At 35.3% G+C, this 18,889-nt stretch overlaps 1 protein-coding gene across 1 annotated transcript; it reads right to left on the reverse strand.

Annotated features, from left to right (window-relative positions):
- Positions 1 to 6,513: 6,513 nt before the first annotated feature.
- Positions 6,514 to 6,894, reverse strand: LOC104887357 (uncharacterized). The gene has a single exon (XM_010671973.2). It carries the CDS (start codon positions 6,892 to 6,894, stop codon positions 6,514 to 6,516), a length of 381 nt encoding a protein of 126 aa, XP_010670275.2.
- Positions 6,895 to 18,889: the final 11,995 nt, after the last annotated feature.

Raw genomic sequence — 18,889 nt, forward strand, 5'->3', positions numbered from 1 at the left:
TTATTGGTTACCTCAATTATATAATCCTAGGAAGCTGTTGCGGTTCACAGACCTTGGCATTTAGTGTCTAGTAGACATTGGGGTCTACTAGCTGAATTGTGGCAATCTTCGGAAGATCGTTTGGGTGTCGTCTCTCAACAGGTTCCCTCTCATATCGAGACTTCTTCGACAAGATATATAACACAAGGCCACTTATCGTCGCTCGAGACAAGTTTAATTGGGTCTGGACAAGCCATAATTTGTTTAAGTTTTGTAGAGTATGTAAGAGCAAATGAAGCTCCTCTAGTTTTTATTTGCTTTGTTTTCCATTTGGTTGTATTAGCAATAATTTGTACTTCCAGTTTATATTAATGCAAATTTTCCATTGTCAAAAAATAAAAGTCAGAGCAATCAACCATCATAGATCTTTCAAATTTTTCCCAAATGGTAAAGTCTCCTTCCCTTGTCCTTTTAAGTTCTTAAATTTGTTGATATTAGATTAATTAGTGCTCTCAGAATATTGTTACAAGGGTTTGGTAACAATCTATTAGATGTTCACACTTTTTTCGAGTCTAGCAGAAACTTATGCAGATCAAATATGAAAGAAAAAATGCGCTGTTGACCCTAAGTTTTGAAGATGACTCAACCACAAAAGATCATGCTTGTATTATTTCATGTATGATGTTTCTAGGTTATTCATTGAAGAACAAAGAGAATATTTGATCGAAGATTAAACAAAGGAGAATTAATCAAGATCGAAGTGAAGATATTCATGAGATGAAGAATCAAGCTTGGAATGAAGATTAGAATACAATAGGATGTATCATATTCTTCATGTTAAGATCGTGTAAAGGTAAAAGATAATTAGTATTGAATTCTCAAAAGGAACTTAGTTATGTTCCCATGACAGGATTGGCACGGTTTAGGAACTATGGTTGGGAACTGACTTAGAAACGTACTTAGGAACACCTAAACCGATTTTAATGTTGAGCGCTTAATTTAGTTCGGGCGAATAGCAGTAAAATGTGATTCTTAGTTAAGTTTGGCCTAGATCCACTAATTTAGGAAATTAATTAGGAAACAATTTTAAATAGATTTTCTAAATTGAAAAAGATATTATCCTATTTTAAAATCTTATCTTTTTATTTTAAATAAATCAAAAAGATTTTCTTTTCAAATTAAATATGATTTTCGGTTGCATTTAAAATAAATTGAAAAGATATTTTTCCTAAATTAATTTATTTAAAAATGGTTTAATTATTCTCCAAGTAATCACTAACCACACAATGTTCTATTGCTACACGTTTAATTTTTTTAAGTGGGTTAGTGGGTTAGTTTCTTTGTTCCCAAGCAATTTAATTAGTGGAGATCATGGGGTTAGTAGATTAATTAGCAGTAAGTTAACTCATGACTACTTACTCTATAAATAGGCGCCTAATCCCAAGATCACTGATGCTGATTGGATTGTTGTAATATCATAATATAATAATCTTTTTTCCAAAATACCTTTTTCAATATAAAACTTGCAGAATCATCAAAGCACTATCGCCCGTGTGATAACGTATCGGCTTATTCAGAATTTTGCAGCAGAAAACATATAACTGAACTTTAGAATCGAAATATAATAAATAATCGAAATAACTTTAAAACCAAATAACATTGTTAACTTTAAATTCAAACCAACTTAAATGTAAATGTATCTACTATAAAGCAATCAATAGATCAATCTGTTATACAAGCTCTTCGTTCTCCCAAATTCCTATGATGCAACATCTACAAATCTGTAGATGTCAATGCACTAAAGAATCTGCTCACCAAGAATTGGCCATCACAGGATCAATAAGGCAAAGCCATGATCAACATATACAGACAAAGCACGTAGTCAGCAAAGCTAAGTACTACATAATAATAAATAAATATTCCTAACATGATACTAATAAATATAAGCAGGGATAAGTAACAACATATTAATCTGCAAATAACTTTTATTGAACTAAACTTTAACAATCTTTTTATTACTTTAATAAAAAAACTAATATGAACCCGGTGCACACTAATTAGTGTGCACCCGATCCATATCACGTGAGTTTATGATAGTGTATATTGATATGATATAGTGTATGTTAAAATGATATAGTGTATGTTAAAATGATATAGTGTATATTAAAATGATATAGTGTATGTTACAGTGGTATAGTGTATGTTAAAATGATATAGTGTATATTAAAATGATATAGTGTATGTTACAGTGATATAGTGTTTGTTAAAGTAATATAGTGTATGTTATAATGATATAGTGTATGTTACAATGATATAGTGTATGTTAAAGTGATATAGTGTATGTTAAAGTGATATAGTGTGTGTTAAAATGATATAGTGTATGTTACAAAGATATAGTGTATGTTAAAGTGATATAGTGTATGTTAAAGTGATATAGTGTGTGTTAAAGTGATATAGTATGTGTTATAATGATATAGTGTATGTTAAAGTGATATAGGGTGTGTTACAATGATATAGTGTATGTTAAAGTGATATAGTGTATGTTAAAGTGATATAGGGTGTGTTAAAGTGATATAGTGTCTACAGCAGATTGGCATTGTTTATCATAACAGAAGCTTTGATAATGAAGTTCAGTTGGTGGCTAACAAGAGTCACAGCAAGTCACCTCAAAATCAGCTCTACACCATGTTCTTCACTCAGACACTATATAAGCTATGGACTTATAGAAATTGCTTGCTGTTTACTGGTGTTAAAATTGATGTCCTTAGCCTTTGTAAACAGATTATATTCAATGTTGCTTGTAGGTGTAATGATGATGTTAGGAGGCTTCTTATTGTTTAGGTCTGCTCAGCTTGTTGGGCAGTACTAGGGTTGGAGTCTTTTCCCTTGTAGGGGCTTTCTATCCCTCTTTGGGATCTTGACTTGATGATTTGGTGGTTGTAATCGGTTTTTTTTGGTTTTCAATAACAACTTTGAATTGCCAAAAAAAAAAAAAAAGTGATATAGTGTATGTTATAATGATATAGTGTATGTTAAAATGATATAGTGTATGTTAAAGTGATATAACGGGTCACGTGTCTTGGCCTGGTTCACACTATTTTTAGTGTGAACCGGGTCCATGCAAGTCGGATTGTTACTTTAATGGAATAGTTATTGGATCGAGTTGTCTCATCTAAAACCAGACTTTCCTTTGGAAGACGAAATACGGGCGTCCTCCATATTCCTTAATGACCTACGATATCGAGGAACCTTTTAATAAAAATAGGAACGGTGATCAATCCAATTCCCGGAAAAAGACATGGCACGACCACCATGAACCCCAACTCCTGATTGTCCAACTTCAAACGTGCACCAGTATAAAGTTTTTTACTATCCAAGTTTCGCTTTACATGATTCACCAATTATTACTTGTTATGACACACAAGCAATACTAGAATAATATATAATCAAACATTCACAACTTTATTCCTTTTTATCTTAGGATTAAATAAGTGATCATATAACTTACGACCCATGATTAATTCCTTCTTTATTTCAATCCAACTTATTTGTTGAACCTAGCCAACAACTAACTTACCTTTCAAAGGTAGAAATCATCAACTTATCATATAAGGCCCACAATCCTCATAGAGTAGTGAAATTAATAATATAAGGGAACACATGATTCAATCATGATCCAACTGATAAATATATTAATTTCCCCATGTGAATTAATAAATAAAGTTTCCAACCAACATGCTTGGATCAATATTCCATACAAACATGATATTAATCTCATAATTAAATCGCATACTTAACATGTTCGCACGCAGGTATAAAACATGTAGAATCCAATTATAATAACAATCATATATGAACTCACATGATCCCTGTACATTATAATATATAACTTTCCTTCCTAAAATCATAATACTACATCAAACAACACATAGGTATGTACGTACCTTGTGTAGACGATAGACCACTTTTAACACTTTAGAAGTCGCCTACACAGAATTCCCCGCCTAAAACAACCAATAGAATTTATAATCAATACTCCAAATAAATTCCTGCAACTTTAAAATACTTTAAATTCCCTTTAAAAATATTTAAAAGTTGTTTTTTATCATTAAAACTTCAATGACTCATATTCCCTAGCATAGTAATACTACACTAGTCATGAAAATCCATAAAACTCCATTAATAACAATCTTTCTAAAATTCCAGCACCTTATAAATTATTAAAACTCTCTTTAAATATACTTAAACATGCTTAAATTCGTAAGTTAAATCAATTTCATAGTTTATAACATGCTACTATGATTTTCCAATTTTTACACCCTAAAAATCAATGCTTTTATAATTAAAAATCCAATTTCAACATAATAATAAAATCTGAATTTTTATTCTTTCAATACATAATTTATATAATCATAGATTCATCATTAAAATTATAAATTAAAGCTTCTAATCATAATTAGGACTTAAACAAAACATAAAAACATAATCTTTAATCAAAACTTGAGGAAGAAGAAAAGTAATCAAACCAATTCAAGAAAGGAGAAAAAGAGGGAGGACGCCGGCGAGGACCAGCAGCAGTGGCGCCACAGTAGGTCGGCGGTGGTGGTGGTGTTTGTGGAGTTTCTTGGTTAAGAAGAAAGTGTTTCTTGAAGAAGAAGAAGAAAGAATGAAGAATTGAATATCACGTGAAAGGAGAGGAGAGAGAGTGATTTTTTTTTGTGGGTAAAATATTTGGCCTTAATGATATTTATAGGCAAGCTTTCCTTTTAGGCTTAGGAAAAGACAATTGGATCCTAAGTAGGATAGAATAATGAAAAGTATTTCTACAATTAGTATTTCTTAAATTTTTCACTAATTTTAACACAACTTTTCATGAACCTTACCTGTAATGAGTTAAACCGGTCAAATTAGATTGATGTTAGGTTAAAAATGTCAATGTTAACTTAACCCATTTATTATAACGAGTACGTGTAAAAGGGTCAAATCTCAACTAAATTCGCTTATTTGAGGTCGGATTTCTGTGAACTAGTTGGGTTGGTTTTCCCCAACCCTACTTTTAACGCACAACTTTAATTTATAGTGTATTTAAGTTTTTTTAAGAGCATATTAAATGTTGATAATTCGAATACCATAAATGAGATGGATTCGATGGTATTATAATATATTAACATCATCTTAATATATTAATAAGACAAAAATAATTATACTTTAGTGTGTAAATAACGGAAAAGATAAATTTATGCGAAGAAGCAGCTTCCGCTTATACTCCAACTTGGTCATTATTTTACTAATATATAATCACAAATGATATTATGTAATATGTTATTGGATTTATCTTAATACATATAATTGAAATATAAACTCCTAATACTATTAACTTCTATCTTATTAAAGATATTGATGGTTAAATTTGTGCATAAGTTGTAACACTTCATCCATAAATAAACATAAAATAAACAAAATAATGTATTTTTTTAAAAAATAATGATGATAACAAAATATCGTTGAGACGAATATGCCACTTTAGTCACCGTTTAAAATGAAAACTAAGTGAAATTAAATCCTAAGATATTATACCAAAATATTCCAAACGTCGAATGGCATCCTCAGCTAACCATAGAGTCTCTTCTCCGTGATGAATGATGTCTTATCTAGATCTTCCGGCCACCTCGGGATTTGATGAAAACCAGAGTAAGCATCCATAAAACTTAACAATGCATGCCCAACCGTAGAATCGACTAACCGATCTATTTTCGGCAAGGGAAAGTTGTCCTTGGGACAAGCCTTGTTTAGATTAGTATAGTCTACACACATTCTCCAAGTACCATTAGGCTTAGGCACCATAACAACATTCGCTATCCATTCCGGGTAATAAGTCTCCCCCATGAATTTGGACTTCAACAACTTTTGCACCTCTTGATCAATAGCTTGATTCTTGGCCGGACCTAAGTGTCTTTTCTTCTGACGAACAGCGACCTCATGATCAATTCCCGGCATTTCTTCCACAGTATATGCTAAAACATCTTCAAATTCTTTTAACAGCTTGACTAGCTCGTCCTTTATCCTTAGATCTATAACATACCCAACCTTCAGTGTCCTTTCCGGATGTCTATCATCCAAAAAAATCTCCATTGGCACTTCTACAGGCTATGGTCGCTCTAGTTCAATGCCTATAATGGTCATCACTTCTTCTAACGAAGCTGCTTCTTCCTTAATAGCCATGCACTTCCTCTTCTTAGTTGGTAAGAGGCTGGACGGTTTGCTCATTGGAGGGGCCTTCGTCTGAGGTCTTTCAACCGCTGTCCTCAGAGCATCTACCTGGCCTTTCACAAACTCGGCCGCCTTGCCATTATTAGTCATATTTGGCTGTTCTGATTTTTCTCCTCTCCATGATGACGGTTTTAGAGTGGTGAGGTAGCATTCTCTAGCTGTTTACTGGTCTCCATATAAGGATCCAATTTTTTCCCCATCACACTTGAATTTCATTAGCATCAGTTGGGTAACAATTACTGCTTTGATATGGTTCAAAGTTGGTCATCCGAGAATGACATTGTAGGCCTTCAAATCTCGAACAACCAAGAACTTAACGAACAACGTTCTATATGCTTCCTTGTCCCCTACCCTGATGGGTAAGGTAACGGTTCCCATAGGGTGGATTACTCCTCCCCCAAACCCAATTATGGGATAATGAACTAATACTAAATAACCCTCATTGAAATTCAGCATCGACAAACAGTTTGCGCTTATGATATCCGTCGAACTCCCAATATCAATTAGAATTCTTCTCACTCTTAAATTAGCAATCTTCATCTCCACAACCAAGGGATCGTCATGAGGGATTCTCAATTTCCCATGATCCAGCTCACTGACGACTACCTTAGGAAATGGGTCAGTCTCTGCTTGATTGCTAAGCATGATCTGGCCGAGTTCCCTAAGGTAATTTTTAGGTTCTCGATTGGTTGGTCTTTAGCTGCAAAACCTCCAGATATGACAAGTACCAAATCTTTGTCAGTACTTTTACTTTCTTTTCTCTTGCTTTGTCGGTCATCTCTTTTCTGAGACTTTCTTCCCCCTTGGGGAAGATATGAATTCATCTTCCCTTTCCGAGCCAGATCTTCCAATGCTCTCTTCAGGTGTTTACATTCATTTGTTTCATGGCCACAGTCCTTATGGAAGTGACAATACTTACTCTTATCCCTATTTCTATAGGGAGTCTTCATTTCAGCCGGACCCTTTAATTCATGTTGATCTTTTATCTCCATAAGAATAGAGTATTGATCTAACTGAACTCTATAGGTTCCGCCGAAGTTTCTGGTCCACTTCTTTTACTTCTCCTACACTAGGTCATCATAGAAGTCAATGCCCAGGTCACTGCCTTCTTGGGATTGTTCTTCTTTGGCTGAACAACTTCTTCTACCTTTTTTTCTGCTTCTGGGTGCTTTGCTTCTTCCCATACTTCTGTTGCGTGGATGAACGCTTCAACCTCCCAGAGGCTTCAGCCTCCTGGCCTCAAACCCTTGATAAAGGCGTAAAAGGCCACCCTTGCATTCAGATCTTGAATCTGCAATGCTTCTAGATTAAATCTTTTAACAAAACTTCTTAAAGCCGCTTTTGGTCCTTGGATGATCTTCCCCGAGTGCATGCTAGTTTTCTGCTCTTGCCGATTCGCTATGAAATGACTGGTGAACAGATAGCTAAGCTCCGTGAAATTATTCACTAAGTTAGGGGGAGGATTATTGAACCATTTTTGCACCACACCTTTTCATGGTAGCTGGGAAATTCTTACACCAGGTAGCATCATCTAATGCCAGAACATACATTTGATGCTTGTATGCAGACATGTGATCATCTGGATCAGTTGTATCAAAGAGTTCTATCGTCGGCAGCTTAACCTTTGGGAAAGGGGGTGTCTCCATGATTCTGGCCGAGAACAGAGTCGGCCAGTTAATCTTCAGAGCCCCTGACAATCCCTCAATGGGTATGTGCTCCCGACAATATTATTTTATTACAGGATTAGAAGAGGTGTTCGCAAGGCCTGGACGCCTATACACCATAGGTTGCAACACAGTTTTCTCTTGCATGAGCTGAATGGCAGATGGTCCTAGACTTCTTTCTACGGTCTTGGACGGCAACCTCAATGGAGGATCTCTCATGTAAGGGGTGGACCCTTATGCTGAGCGCTATAGAGTTGTTGCCTTCTTTGCTTCTAGATACTCCCTAACATCTGTTTCCATTTTGTGACCACTAGGAGGTAAGTTGTCCGCAGGTCGGACCACCAACTTCTAGTCCAATTTTCCTCCGCTGCTCACTAACTGCCGGCTGCTATCCTTGCAATACTCGTTTCGACACTTCGTGACGAGGAGGCCTACTTGTTCCTCGCCGACCCTCTTGGGAATGTCCCTTTGGTGGATTTACAACAACTAGACTTCGATTTATCTGGAAAAACAACATGTTATTCTTGATCTACTCCTGAACAACAGGTTAATCATCCAAGACTTATTCCAGATGGGCGGCTGTCACTGGAAGCTCAAAATTTTCCTGGACAACAGGCTCTCTACTTCGTCCAGAGAGATTGACGATAGCCGGGGGCTTATCTCTTCCTCTCGGTGGCCCTTCATCGTCCATCGTATCTTTTACTCGAATTCCAAAACTCCTGTTTCTATGAATGTTAGATGAGTGACAAACATTCATTTTTGCGTCTTCCCACAGACCGCGCCAAATGTTATGTAGTGCTGAACTCGTAAAATACTGCTATTCAAACAACAACAGGTTCTTGAAACGGAGACATGTGCAACAATACCCTGACCCAAATAACCCGAACCTAAGCTCCGCTTTCGGACCTGCAAAAAAGGACCCACCCTGAAGGTTTGGGTGGTATTTCCCCCTACGAAGCTTAAGTCGGATGTCAGGAGTAGTAAAGGAAACTTTTAGAGAGAGAGAGAGAGAGAATTATGACAGAGTAGTAACAGTACTATGCTCTGAAAAATGTACCTTTCTCCTAATTTCAATGACTATTTATAGTGTCTGAGATAATTAATGTACCTTGAGGTCATCCTAATTTGGGAGCACCTGATTGGTTAAGCAATGAAATCATGACATGTGGAAGGCATTGATTGGAGAGTACACATCATCCAACTTTATGCAAATGCTCTTTTGAGACCCTGGGCCTAAGTACAAATCAGGCCAGAAAGATGGGCTTGTACTTCTCTCAATTTGGGAATGGTACTTTGGCTATCTTCCTTTTGAACCCATTACTTTCATTTAACAAAAATGGGACACGTGTACGGGCTAGATGAACCCATGTGTTCTTTTTAGAGCCATCGATCTTTAGGCTACAATAGTAACCACCCAAATTAGTGATTAACCAAGATTTAAGATAATCATCCTAATTAGTGATTAAATATGATAAAAGGTTAAGATAATCACTCTAATTAGTAATCAATCAAAGTTTAAGATAATTACCCTAATTAGTGATTAAATATGAAGAAAGTAATCACATTAATTAGTGATTGAATGGGAGTTGAAATAATCACCTTAAATAGAGACCAAAATGATGCTTTTTTAAGAGAGGTATTAAAAAAATAAGATTTGCTTACTAATTGAAGGCTTTTGGATGATTGAAAATAATCTTAATTGAAGATTATTAAGTTATTCTTAGCAAGATGATCAATTTGAGATGGAATTTGGAGATTGTGTTTGGTTAATCGAAATTTGGTCATTTAATGTGAGACACGTGAAATGGCCTAAAATCAATTAGAGGTTATAATAAGGTTTATAATTACGTCAAATCATATAATTGATTCATTTGAATATTATGAAAAACAATATTGAAAATGTAAGATGGATCATCGTACAAATTAACTTAGTTAGATTTGCAAGATTTTCTCTTAATTGAGATTGTGTCATTTAATTCATATATTATGATATATTGGACCTAACATGCAATATTTATAACATTGGTTGCTAATTTTATTCAAAAATAAATTATGGAATTATTTATGAAAATTATGCATAAACATCTCCCTAATTTTCATTAATGGGTTATGTAATACCTATTTGCAAAAACTATTATTACAACAATTTGTACAAATTCTATGATCTATACAAATCTTCAATCTTGATCTTCACCATGACGCTCCTTGATCTTCATCTCCTTGAATGGGCTTTGGAATTCATGTTTATTTGTAAAGTTGTGAAAGTTAAAGATTAATTAATTAACTTCTTTAATTTGATTTTTTTGACGATTTGTATTGATTTTTATTTACTTAATCAAAATGAGTCATTTTAAGAGAAACTTAAAATTTAATGCCTTTTAACTAACATTTTTGTGGGTGAAAAGAAAACATTTTTTTATGAAACTTGAGTCAATCACTTTATTTCATTTTTCAGATTGCAATTTTGTTCTTTTATTGACTTATAAAATTAATAACTTTCTGTACAGAATGTAAAATTGAACATGTGACACGCCTATGGATAGGTCATGGAGTTATTTATATTGTATCAAAACTTCCCAAGATTTTAGTGAAACCTCGAATTATGGTGAATTGTTTACTAAAACCGATCGAAACAGGACCTTTATCCAATTTGTTAACTTATTGAACATATTTTGAAATTAATTTTGGTTATAACATTATAGACACTTTGAAGGAATATAAGAAAATTTTTCACTTAAATTGGACACTTTTAGGATCCATTTTTGTTACGTCGTGCTAACTAGTAAATCAATACTACTATCCCAACAGTAGGTTCTATAGTAAGAGACTTGTGCAACAATGCCTGGACTTCCACTTTCAGACCTCCAAAAAAGGACCGACCCTGGAGGTATGGGTGGTATTTTCCCTTCCGAAGCTTAAGTCGGGTATCAGGAGTAGGAAGGAAACTTTTTGAGAGAAAGTAGAGAGAGAGAGAGAATTTATGGCAGAATATATAGCAGTATACTGCACTGAAAAATGTACATTTCCCTGACTTCAAGGACTATTTATAGTGTTTGAAGTGACTATTGTACCTTGATGTCACCCTAATTTGAGAGCATCTTATTGGCTAAGCAATAGTTTTATGACACATGGCAATTATTAATTGGAGAATACATATAATCCATTCTATAGAGATGTCCTTTGTAAATGATGGGCCTAAGTACATATTGGGCCAAAAAGAAGGCTAGTATAACTCTTTTTATTCAAAAAGGTGTACTTTAGGCCATACACCTTTTTGGACCATGTACTTTTCTACAGCAGCAAAGGGACACATGTAGGAACCAGATGGAGCCACGTGTCTTACTTATAGCCGTAGATTTTTAGGCTATAACAATATTTATTTATTTTCTTGATTGAAGAAAAAATCTATTTTCTGAAATTTAGTAATTTACATGAACGATTTTGTAAAAATGAGATAAAGTTGTATAAAATTAATACGAAAAAGATTTTTTTTGGTTTTGGAAATCTACTGATGTCTAGTTTAAAGTTGATATTTTAAGTTTTATCTAAATGAGTTTAGTTTTGTTATTTCACTATTTTGATAATGACATATAATTAAAGTTTACATGATTTTAGTTTATTAATCCGGTTTTTAGTTTATTATGTTAGAAGTAATTTTATATGTTTAGATTTATTTTTCTTGTTTTGTTTATTTTATTTTGTTTAGATTATTTAATTAGTTTAGTTATCTTTAGATTTCACAAATAACATGTTAAATAACTTATGAAGAATTGATTAGGTTTAATCAATATTAAGTTGTTTAAACTTATTTGTGATATCCGGTTTATATTATGGATGTAACAAATTTAATATATTAAGGTTCCATAATATTGTGTTGAGTTAGTGTGTGTGTAGCATCTTCGGTTGCCTACAATCTAGGAGCCGCCAATCACTAACCTAAGTATGCGCTTAAAAATAGAACGTTGAGGTAGTTCCACTAACAACAATCTATTTTAAGCGTGTGAACGTGGATAAGTGGCTACGTTTAAGGAAGCCAACTGCCAACGAATTATCAACGGATACATTGTGGAGAAGTGGCTGAAGCTACGTGGGATAATGGAGAAGATCTTGAGAAGATCGTGGAGAAGAATTCGAGAAGAAAAAAGGTCCCTACAAATAGAGTTTTGTAATGATCTTGAAAAATACTTTCAGAATTTTATGTAATATTCTTAGAGAAAGTACATTGGTTTTTTTATTCTTAGAAATGTATGTATTATAGATTGGGTTGAGTGAATCTAAGTCTGTAATCATTTTGAGAGAAAAAGAGAGAAAGAGAAGAGAGAAAGAGAAAAGACTTTGAGTGAAGTCAAAAAGTCAACTGTTCAGGGGAACAGGCTGACAGGGAACCAGTTCCTAGAGGAACAGAGTTGGTCCAAGTTTAGGTTGTACAAAAGAGAGTCTTTTGGCCTAAAAGTTATTAAAGAGAATTGAGTCAAAATCCCTCGTGGTCAAGGTTTTTCTTCCTATTGGGCCTAGGAATTTTCCTTGTAAAAATCCGTGTTCCTAGTTCTTTCTTATTCATGCAATTATTTCTTTCTTACTTCAATCATTTTTTATTTCCGCAAAAAGTTTGAAAATCTCTCCAACTACAATTCACCCCCCTCTTGTAGTTGCTTAAGTGTTCGTCCAAGACTAACAATTGGTATCAGAGCCTAGTTCCTCCAAAATCAGTTAACACTGAGGAGCTAGTTCCTGGAAAAGATGAACACATCAGGAGAAGATTGGAAGAAGGTTACTCAACTCAGCGTCCCCATGTTTAATGGCAAGTATTATCCATACTGGAAGAATAGTATGGAAATATTTATCAAGGCCGAAAATTATCAAGTTTGGCGAGTAATAGAGATCTGACTTCGAAGTCACAAAAAAAAAATGAAAAAGGTTAAGAAATCCCCAGCACTCTCCAAATATGATAAGATGACTTCGACAAGATGGAGATGAAAACTTGGCCAAAAAGATTCTCCACTGTGGTCTTGGTCCCCATGAACACAATCGAATCATGGGATGCAAATCAGCCAAGCAAATGTGGGAACTTCTTCAAGTTACTCACGAAGGAACAAACGAAGTCAAGAGATCAAAGATTGACATGCTCATGCACAAATATGAGCTATTTCAAATGAAGCCTAAGGAGTTGTCAAGAGATGCTCACAAGTTCTCCAACATCATAAATGAACTTGAATTCTAAAAGATCATCACTCCGAGGAACAAGTACGAAAAGTTCTACGAAGTCTTCCTCAGGATGAAAAATGGATGGCAAAGGTACTGCCTGCTTGAAACAAAGATTTCACCACATTCAATATCGAGCAACTTTCCGGTTCCTTGTTGACTCATGAAATCCATCTAGGAACTCATGAAGTTGACTCTAATAGGCCTAAGGCTTGGCTCTCAAGTCCGATGATTGAGGATTCAGAAACTGATGATGAAGAGGCAGCACTGATCGTGAAAAGATTCAAAAAGTTCTTCAACAAGAACTACAAAGGGAAGAACTGAAAAAGCCTAGGAAAGTTAAGCTGTCACAAGTGTGGAAGTCCGGATCACTTCATAAGGAATGCCCTCTCTGGGAAAATGAAAAGAGCAAAGGAAAGTACAAAAAGTTGATATGAGAAGGGCCATGGTAGCTGCCTGGGGAGAATCCGATTCAGACGAGGAGCAGGAACAACCAGAAGAGGAGACAGCTCATTTATGTCTCATGGCAAAAACAGACGAAGAAGAAGACTTGCCAAACAACAAGGTACGCATAAATGTTATTGAAGAAGAGTTAAAAGAACTTTCAAAGAATCAATTAATAAAACTACTTTTGGAAACCTTAGATGACTACAAGGCCATTTGTGTTAGAGAAGAAAATTTACAAAGCCTTAGAAGTCACCAAAGGTCATTCAAATTGGTTTAAAACAGTAATGCAAACATTGAGGAAAGATTCTTTGAAGTCTTTGATGAAAACCGACGTATTCGAGAAGCTTTTGAAAATGCTAAAAATGAAAATTATTTCTTGAATATGGAAATGGCTGAATTGAAACTATTCGTTCCTGAAGGAACCAGTTCCTCTATAAATACCAGATCCGAGTTCGAAAAGTTAAAATTCGAACATGAAAAGTTTTAAGTAAATATCTGGTACTTAAAGAGAAAATGGAATCTTCAAGAAGACTCCCTGATCCAGTAAGTGGATACAAAAATATAAAAATGAAGGAAGAAGTGGGCTAGGTTTCAATCACAAGAAGAAAAACAAAATGAAAAAATATGTTGATCTTCCAAGCAGCCGAATATGCTCTTACTGTGGGAACAGTGGACCTTAGTGTCTGACTGTTCCTCCAGAGAAGAACATATTAAATGAACACCCACTTAGTTAAACAAGTTTGGAAAGTTAAGAGAAATACAAGCCCGACAGAGGAACCCAAGTCAAACTGGGTTCCTACCACTGACTGATTGCTTTGATACAGGCTAAAGTGAGGGGGAACAACCTGTGGTACCTCGATAGCGGTTGTTCTAAACACATGACAGGAGATAAAGAGAATTTTCTCGCTTTCAGCCTATGATGGAGGAACTGTGACCTTCGGAGACAATCTTACCGGTAACTAGTTGCAATGGGAAGGTAGGAAAGTCTAAGTCACATTCCATAGATAGTATTTTTGGTCGAGGGTTTAAAACATAATCTGCTTAGTATTTCTCAATTTTGCGACAAAGGGAACAGTGTAAATTTTACTGATGAACATTGTGTAGTAAGTAATGCAGGAACAGGTACCAAAATCTAGAAGGAACAAGGAAAGGAACACTACGTTGTTGATCTCAACCTTGTTCCTAGGAACAATCTAACTGTTTAAGTGCCGTCGATAATGAACCACTTCTTTGGCATAAAAGATGTGGTCACGCAAGTATGCACTTACTCCAGAAGCTAAGTGGTAAGGACTTGGTGTTGGATTACCAACTATCAAAGTCTCAAACCATGAAGTTTGTGGACCTGTGCAAAAGGTAAACAAGTTAGATCCTCGTTCAAATCAAGAAAATGGTAAGCACACAAAGTCCCTTGAATTGATTCATATGGACTTGTGTGGCCCTGTTCGAATCCAAAGTCGATCTGGTAAGAGATATGTGCTTGTAATAGTTGATGATTTTTCAAGATACACTTGGGTTATTTTTCTCCATAGCAAAGATGAGACATTTGATGAATTTGTTAACTTTGCTAAAAGAACTCAAAGAATAAGTGGTTTTAAAATTAAGCACTTGCGTTCTGATCATGGTAAGGAGTTTGAAAACTCCAAATTTGATGAGTTTTGCAGAAATGAAGGTCTTGATCACAACTTCTCAGCTCCTAGAACTCCACAACAAAATGGCGTGGTAGAACGGAAGAATCGCACTTTGGAGGACATGGCAAGAACAATGATCATAGCAAGCAACCTTCCGAGAATTTCTGGGCTGAAGCAGTGAATACGGCATGCTACATAATCAATAGAGTCATGCTAAGACCTATTGTCTTGAAGACCCCTTATGAGCTACTCAAAGGAAGAAAACCCAATATCTCATACTTTAGAATCTTTGGCTGTAAATGCTTTGTACATAACAATGGTAAAGACAATTTAGGAAAGTTTGATGCTAGAAGCGATGAGGCTGTTTTTATTGGATATGCTTTAAGTAGTAAGGCATATAGAGTTTACAACAAACGAACAATGTGTGTTGAGGAAAGTGTCCATGTTATTTTCGATGAAACTAACTCTCTGCAGGAACCAAGTCATGAAAATGACTTTGAAATAGGACTGACTCGTATTGAGGAGTCAGTAAACATTGATGAGGAACTAACACCTGCAGGAACCGACAAAAAGCATATTTCTGAAGAAGAGATAGTGTTCCTGATCCTTTATACAGGAGGAACAGGCACCAGAAATTCATCCAGTAGACGAGACGAATGAAGCTCCTCAATGGAGGAGCAGAGACAAGAAGATTTGAACCAAGACCTGGAAACACTTAAAATCCCATCCATTGGATTTAATAGTAAGTGATATTGAAAAGGGAACTCAAACGAGATCCCAACTGAAAAATTTTGTGCTTTCCATGCCTTTTTGTCTATGACAGAACCACGAGATCACAATGATGCCCTACTGGAGTCTGACTGGATAAACGCCATGCAAGAGGAACTGAATGAGTTCCAGAGGAACAAGGTCTGGCACCTTGAGACCAAGCCTAAAAACCAAAAGGTGATTGGACTAAAATGGGTCTTCAGGAACAAGCTAGACGAGCATGGAACAGAATCCAGACTCGTAGCCAAAGGGACCTCAACAAGAAGGTATTGACTTTGATGAAACCTTTGCTCCTGTAGCTAGAATAGAAGCAATAAGAATTTTGATTGCCTTTGCTCATTCATGGGTTTCAGGTTGTACCAAATGGACGTCAAATGTGCATTTTTAAATGGATACTTGATTGAAGACGTCTATACGGAATAACCTCCTGGTTTTGAAAACCCGGATCTTCCAATCATGTCTATAAGCTAGATAAAGCTCTTTATGGGCTTAAGCAAGCTCCTAGATCATGGTATGAAAGACTTTCAAAATTCTTACTTTCTAATGATTTTATACGAGGCAAAGTTGATAGGACCCTGTTCCTTCGATCCAAAGGAACAGACATCCTAGTGGTTCAGATTTATGTGGATGATATAATTTTTGGTGCAACTAACGAATCTCTTTGTAAAGAATTTGCTGAGTTAATGCGTAGTGAATTTGAAATGAGTATGATGGAAGAGTTAAACTTCTTTCTCGGTTTGCAAATCAAGCAAACTGAAAAGGGAACAATGATCCATCAACAAATAAAGGAGTTATTGAAAAAAAAATATGGACTGGATCAAGCAAAACAAACCATACTCCTATAGGAACAGGTACAAGGTTAGATGAGGATCAAAGTGGTAAGTCCGTAGATCAGAAACTCTATAGAGGTATGATTGGTTCCTTACTTTATCTAACTGCTAGTAGGCCTGATATATCCTTTAGTGTTGGTTTATGTGCAAGATTCCAATCAAATCCTAAGGAATCCCATTTGACAGCTGTCAAAAGGATTCTTAGATATTTGAAAGGAAGTGATGATCTTTGTTTGTTCTATCCTCGAAGTGACATTTTGATCTAGTAAGCTATTCCGATGCTGACTATGCTGGAGACTTGGTGAATCGCAAAAGTACATCGGGTATTATCCAGTTCCTAGGATCAAGCTTGGTTTCTTGGAGCTCAAAGAAACAAAACACTGTTGCTCTTTCCACAGCAGAAGCTGAATACGTGGCAGCTGCTGCATGCTGATCTCAGGTATTGTGGATCAAGCAACAGGTACGTGACTTTGGCATAAAATTCAAGTGTGTTCCTATATTCTGTGATAACACTAGTGCTATTTGCATTTCCAAGGATCCAGTTCATCACTCTAGAGTCAAGCATATTCACATTAGACATCATTTCCTAAAAGACAATGTAGAGAAGGGATTAGTCAAAGTTGATTTTTGTCCTACTGAAAATCAAATAGCTGACATATTGACTAAACCTCTATCTAGGGACAGGTTTGAAAAGATACGCTTGGAACTAGGAATGATAAAAATTGTTTAAATGTACACATGATGTTATTCCCCCAAATTGTTTCTTACTAAGTATGTCCTGCAATCTTCATGAATTAAATTTCATACACCTAGGGTCAAGTATAAGGACTCACATATGTCTCTGAATATTACCCTTAGTGTCCTTGCACATATTTGGTACGTATGTAGTTTGTATATTATGGACACATTTTATCATATGCAAGAGTAAATTTTTTTCTTTCATTTCTCTAATTTACCTCCAAATTTCCTTGTTTCTTTTTTCTTTTCACACCTTTCCGTCCAAAAATTAAAAACTTTAATCTGAATTATTGCCAAAATTACGCGTTCAATTAATCTAAGGTTAAATGAAGAAACTTCATTAATTGCCTTCCAAAAAACCCATAAACCGTTTATTAAACCTAACTCTCCATTTCTTTTTCACACGGAATCATGATTACTTTATAAACCCAACACATCAAATCACTGATCCCTCATAACTTATCTCTCACATCAACTCACAATCTCTCTCTTCTCTCTCTCCTCATTCTCATCTTCAACCTCACACCAAAACTCCCATCAAAACTCAAAATTCTGGTGACATGAAATTTCCCGAAAGAGAAACACCATCCCATGATGAATTAAGTGCTCAAGAATCATCCAAGAACGATGCAGATTCTACCGGTCAAAATCGGCATCCTCTGCACCTGTTTCTCTCTCTCCAAAAAAGGAAGAAGTGAAAACGAGATTGAAACGATCAAGAACAAGAGATTACTGCACCTACAAAACGAGGTAAGAAAACAAAATCTTCACAATTTCTTGTGGGCTTTTGTGTAGACATTGCATGGTGCAAAAAGTCTAAGTGGAATGAGTTATTGAAAATTTTAAAATTTCAGAAGTGGTTAAAAATTGTTAGCATAGATGAGGGTCTTTATGAAAAAGAGATGAAAGTTTTTTGTTCTGGGTTTACCATAACTGAGGGTGTGTGTGTGTCAATCGTCAATAGGTCTTTAGTTACCATTACTGAGAAGAAACTAGGGGAATGGTTTGATGTTCCGCATGAGGGTTACAAGGACTAGATTAAGGGTAGGGCTAAGTTGAACATCAATGGAGTCACCAATGCTCAAATTCTTGCTTTCTTTAACGGCAATTCTAATGCTTTATCTTTAGATCAAAAAGAATTGTCTCCATTTCATAAGCTGCTATTTCAGTTGGTTTGGCGTTTCATTTTACCCCGTTCCTCCAAAAGAACCCAAGCAAGTCTAATGGATCTTTCCATTATGTACTGCCTTGCTGAAAACATAAAAATCAACCTTCCCTCTCTGATAATTTCACATCTCTCTTACTGCATCACCCATAACACCAAAGTGGGTTATGGAAATCTTCTTTTCTCTGTTTTCAAACA

This window comes from Beta vulgaris, chromosome 2, assembly GCF_026745355.1.
Source record: "Beta vulgaris subsp. vulgaris cultivar EL10 chromosome 2, EL10.2, whole genome shotgun sequence".
Classification (NCBI taxonomy): Eukaryota; Viridiplantae; Streptophyta; class Magnoliopsida; order Caryophyllales; family Amaranthaceae; genus Beta; species Beta vulgaris.

Coding starts and splice junctions, on each gene's coding strand:
- LOC104887357 (XM_010671973.2), bottom strand. CDS start 6,894: ATGCTTAGCAATCAAGCAGAGACTGACCCATTTCCTAAGGTAGTCGTC.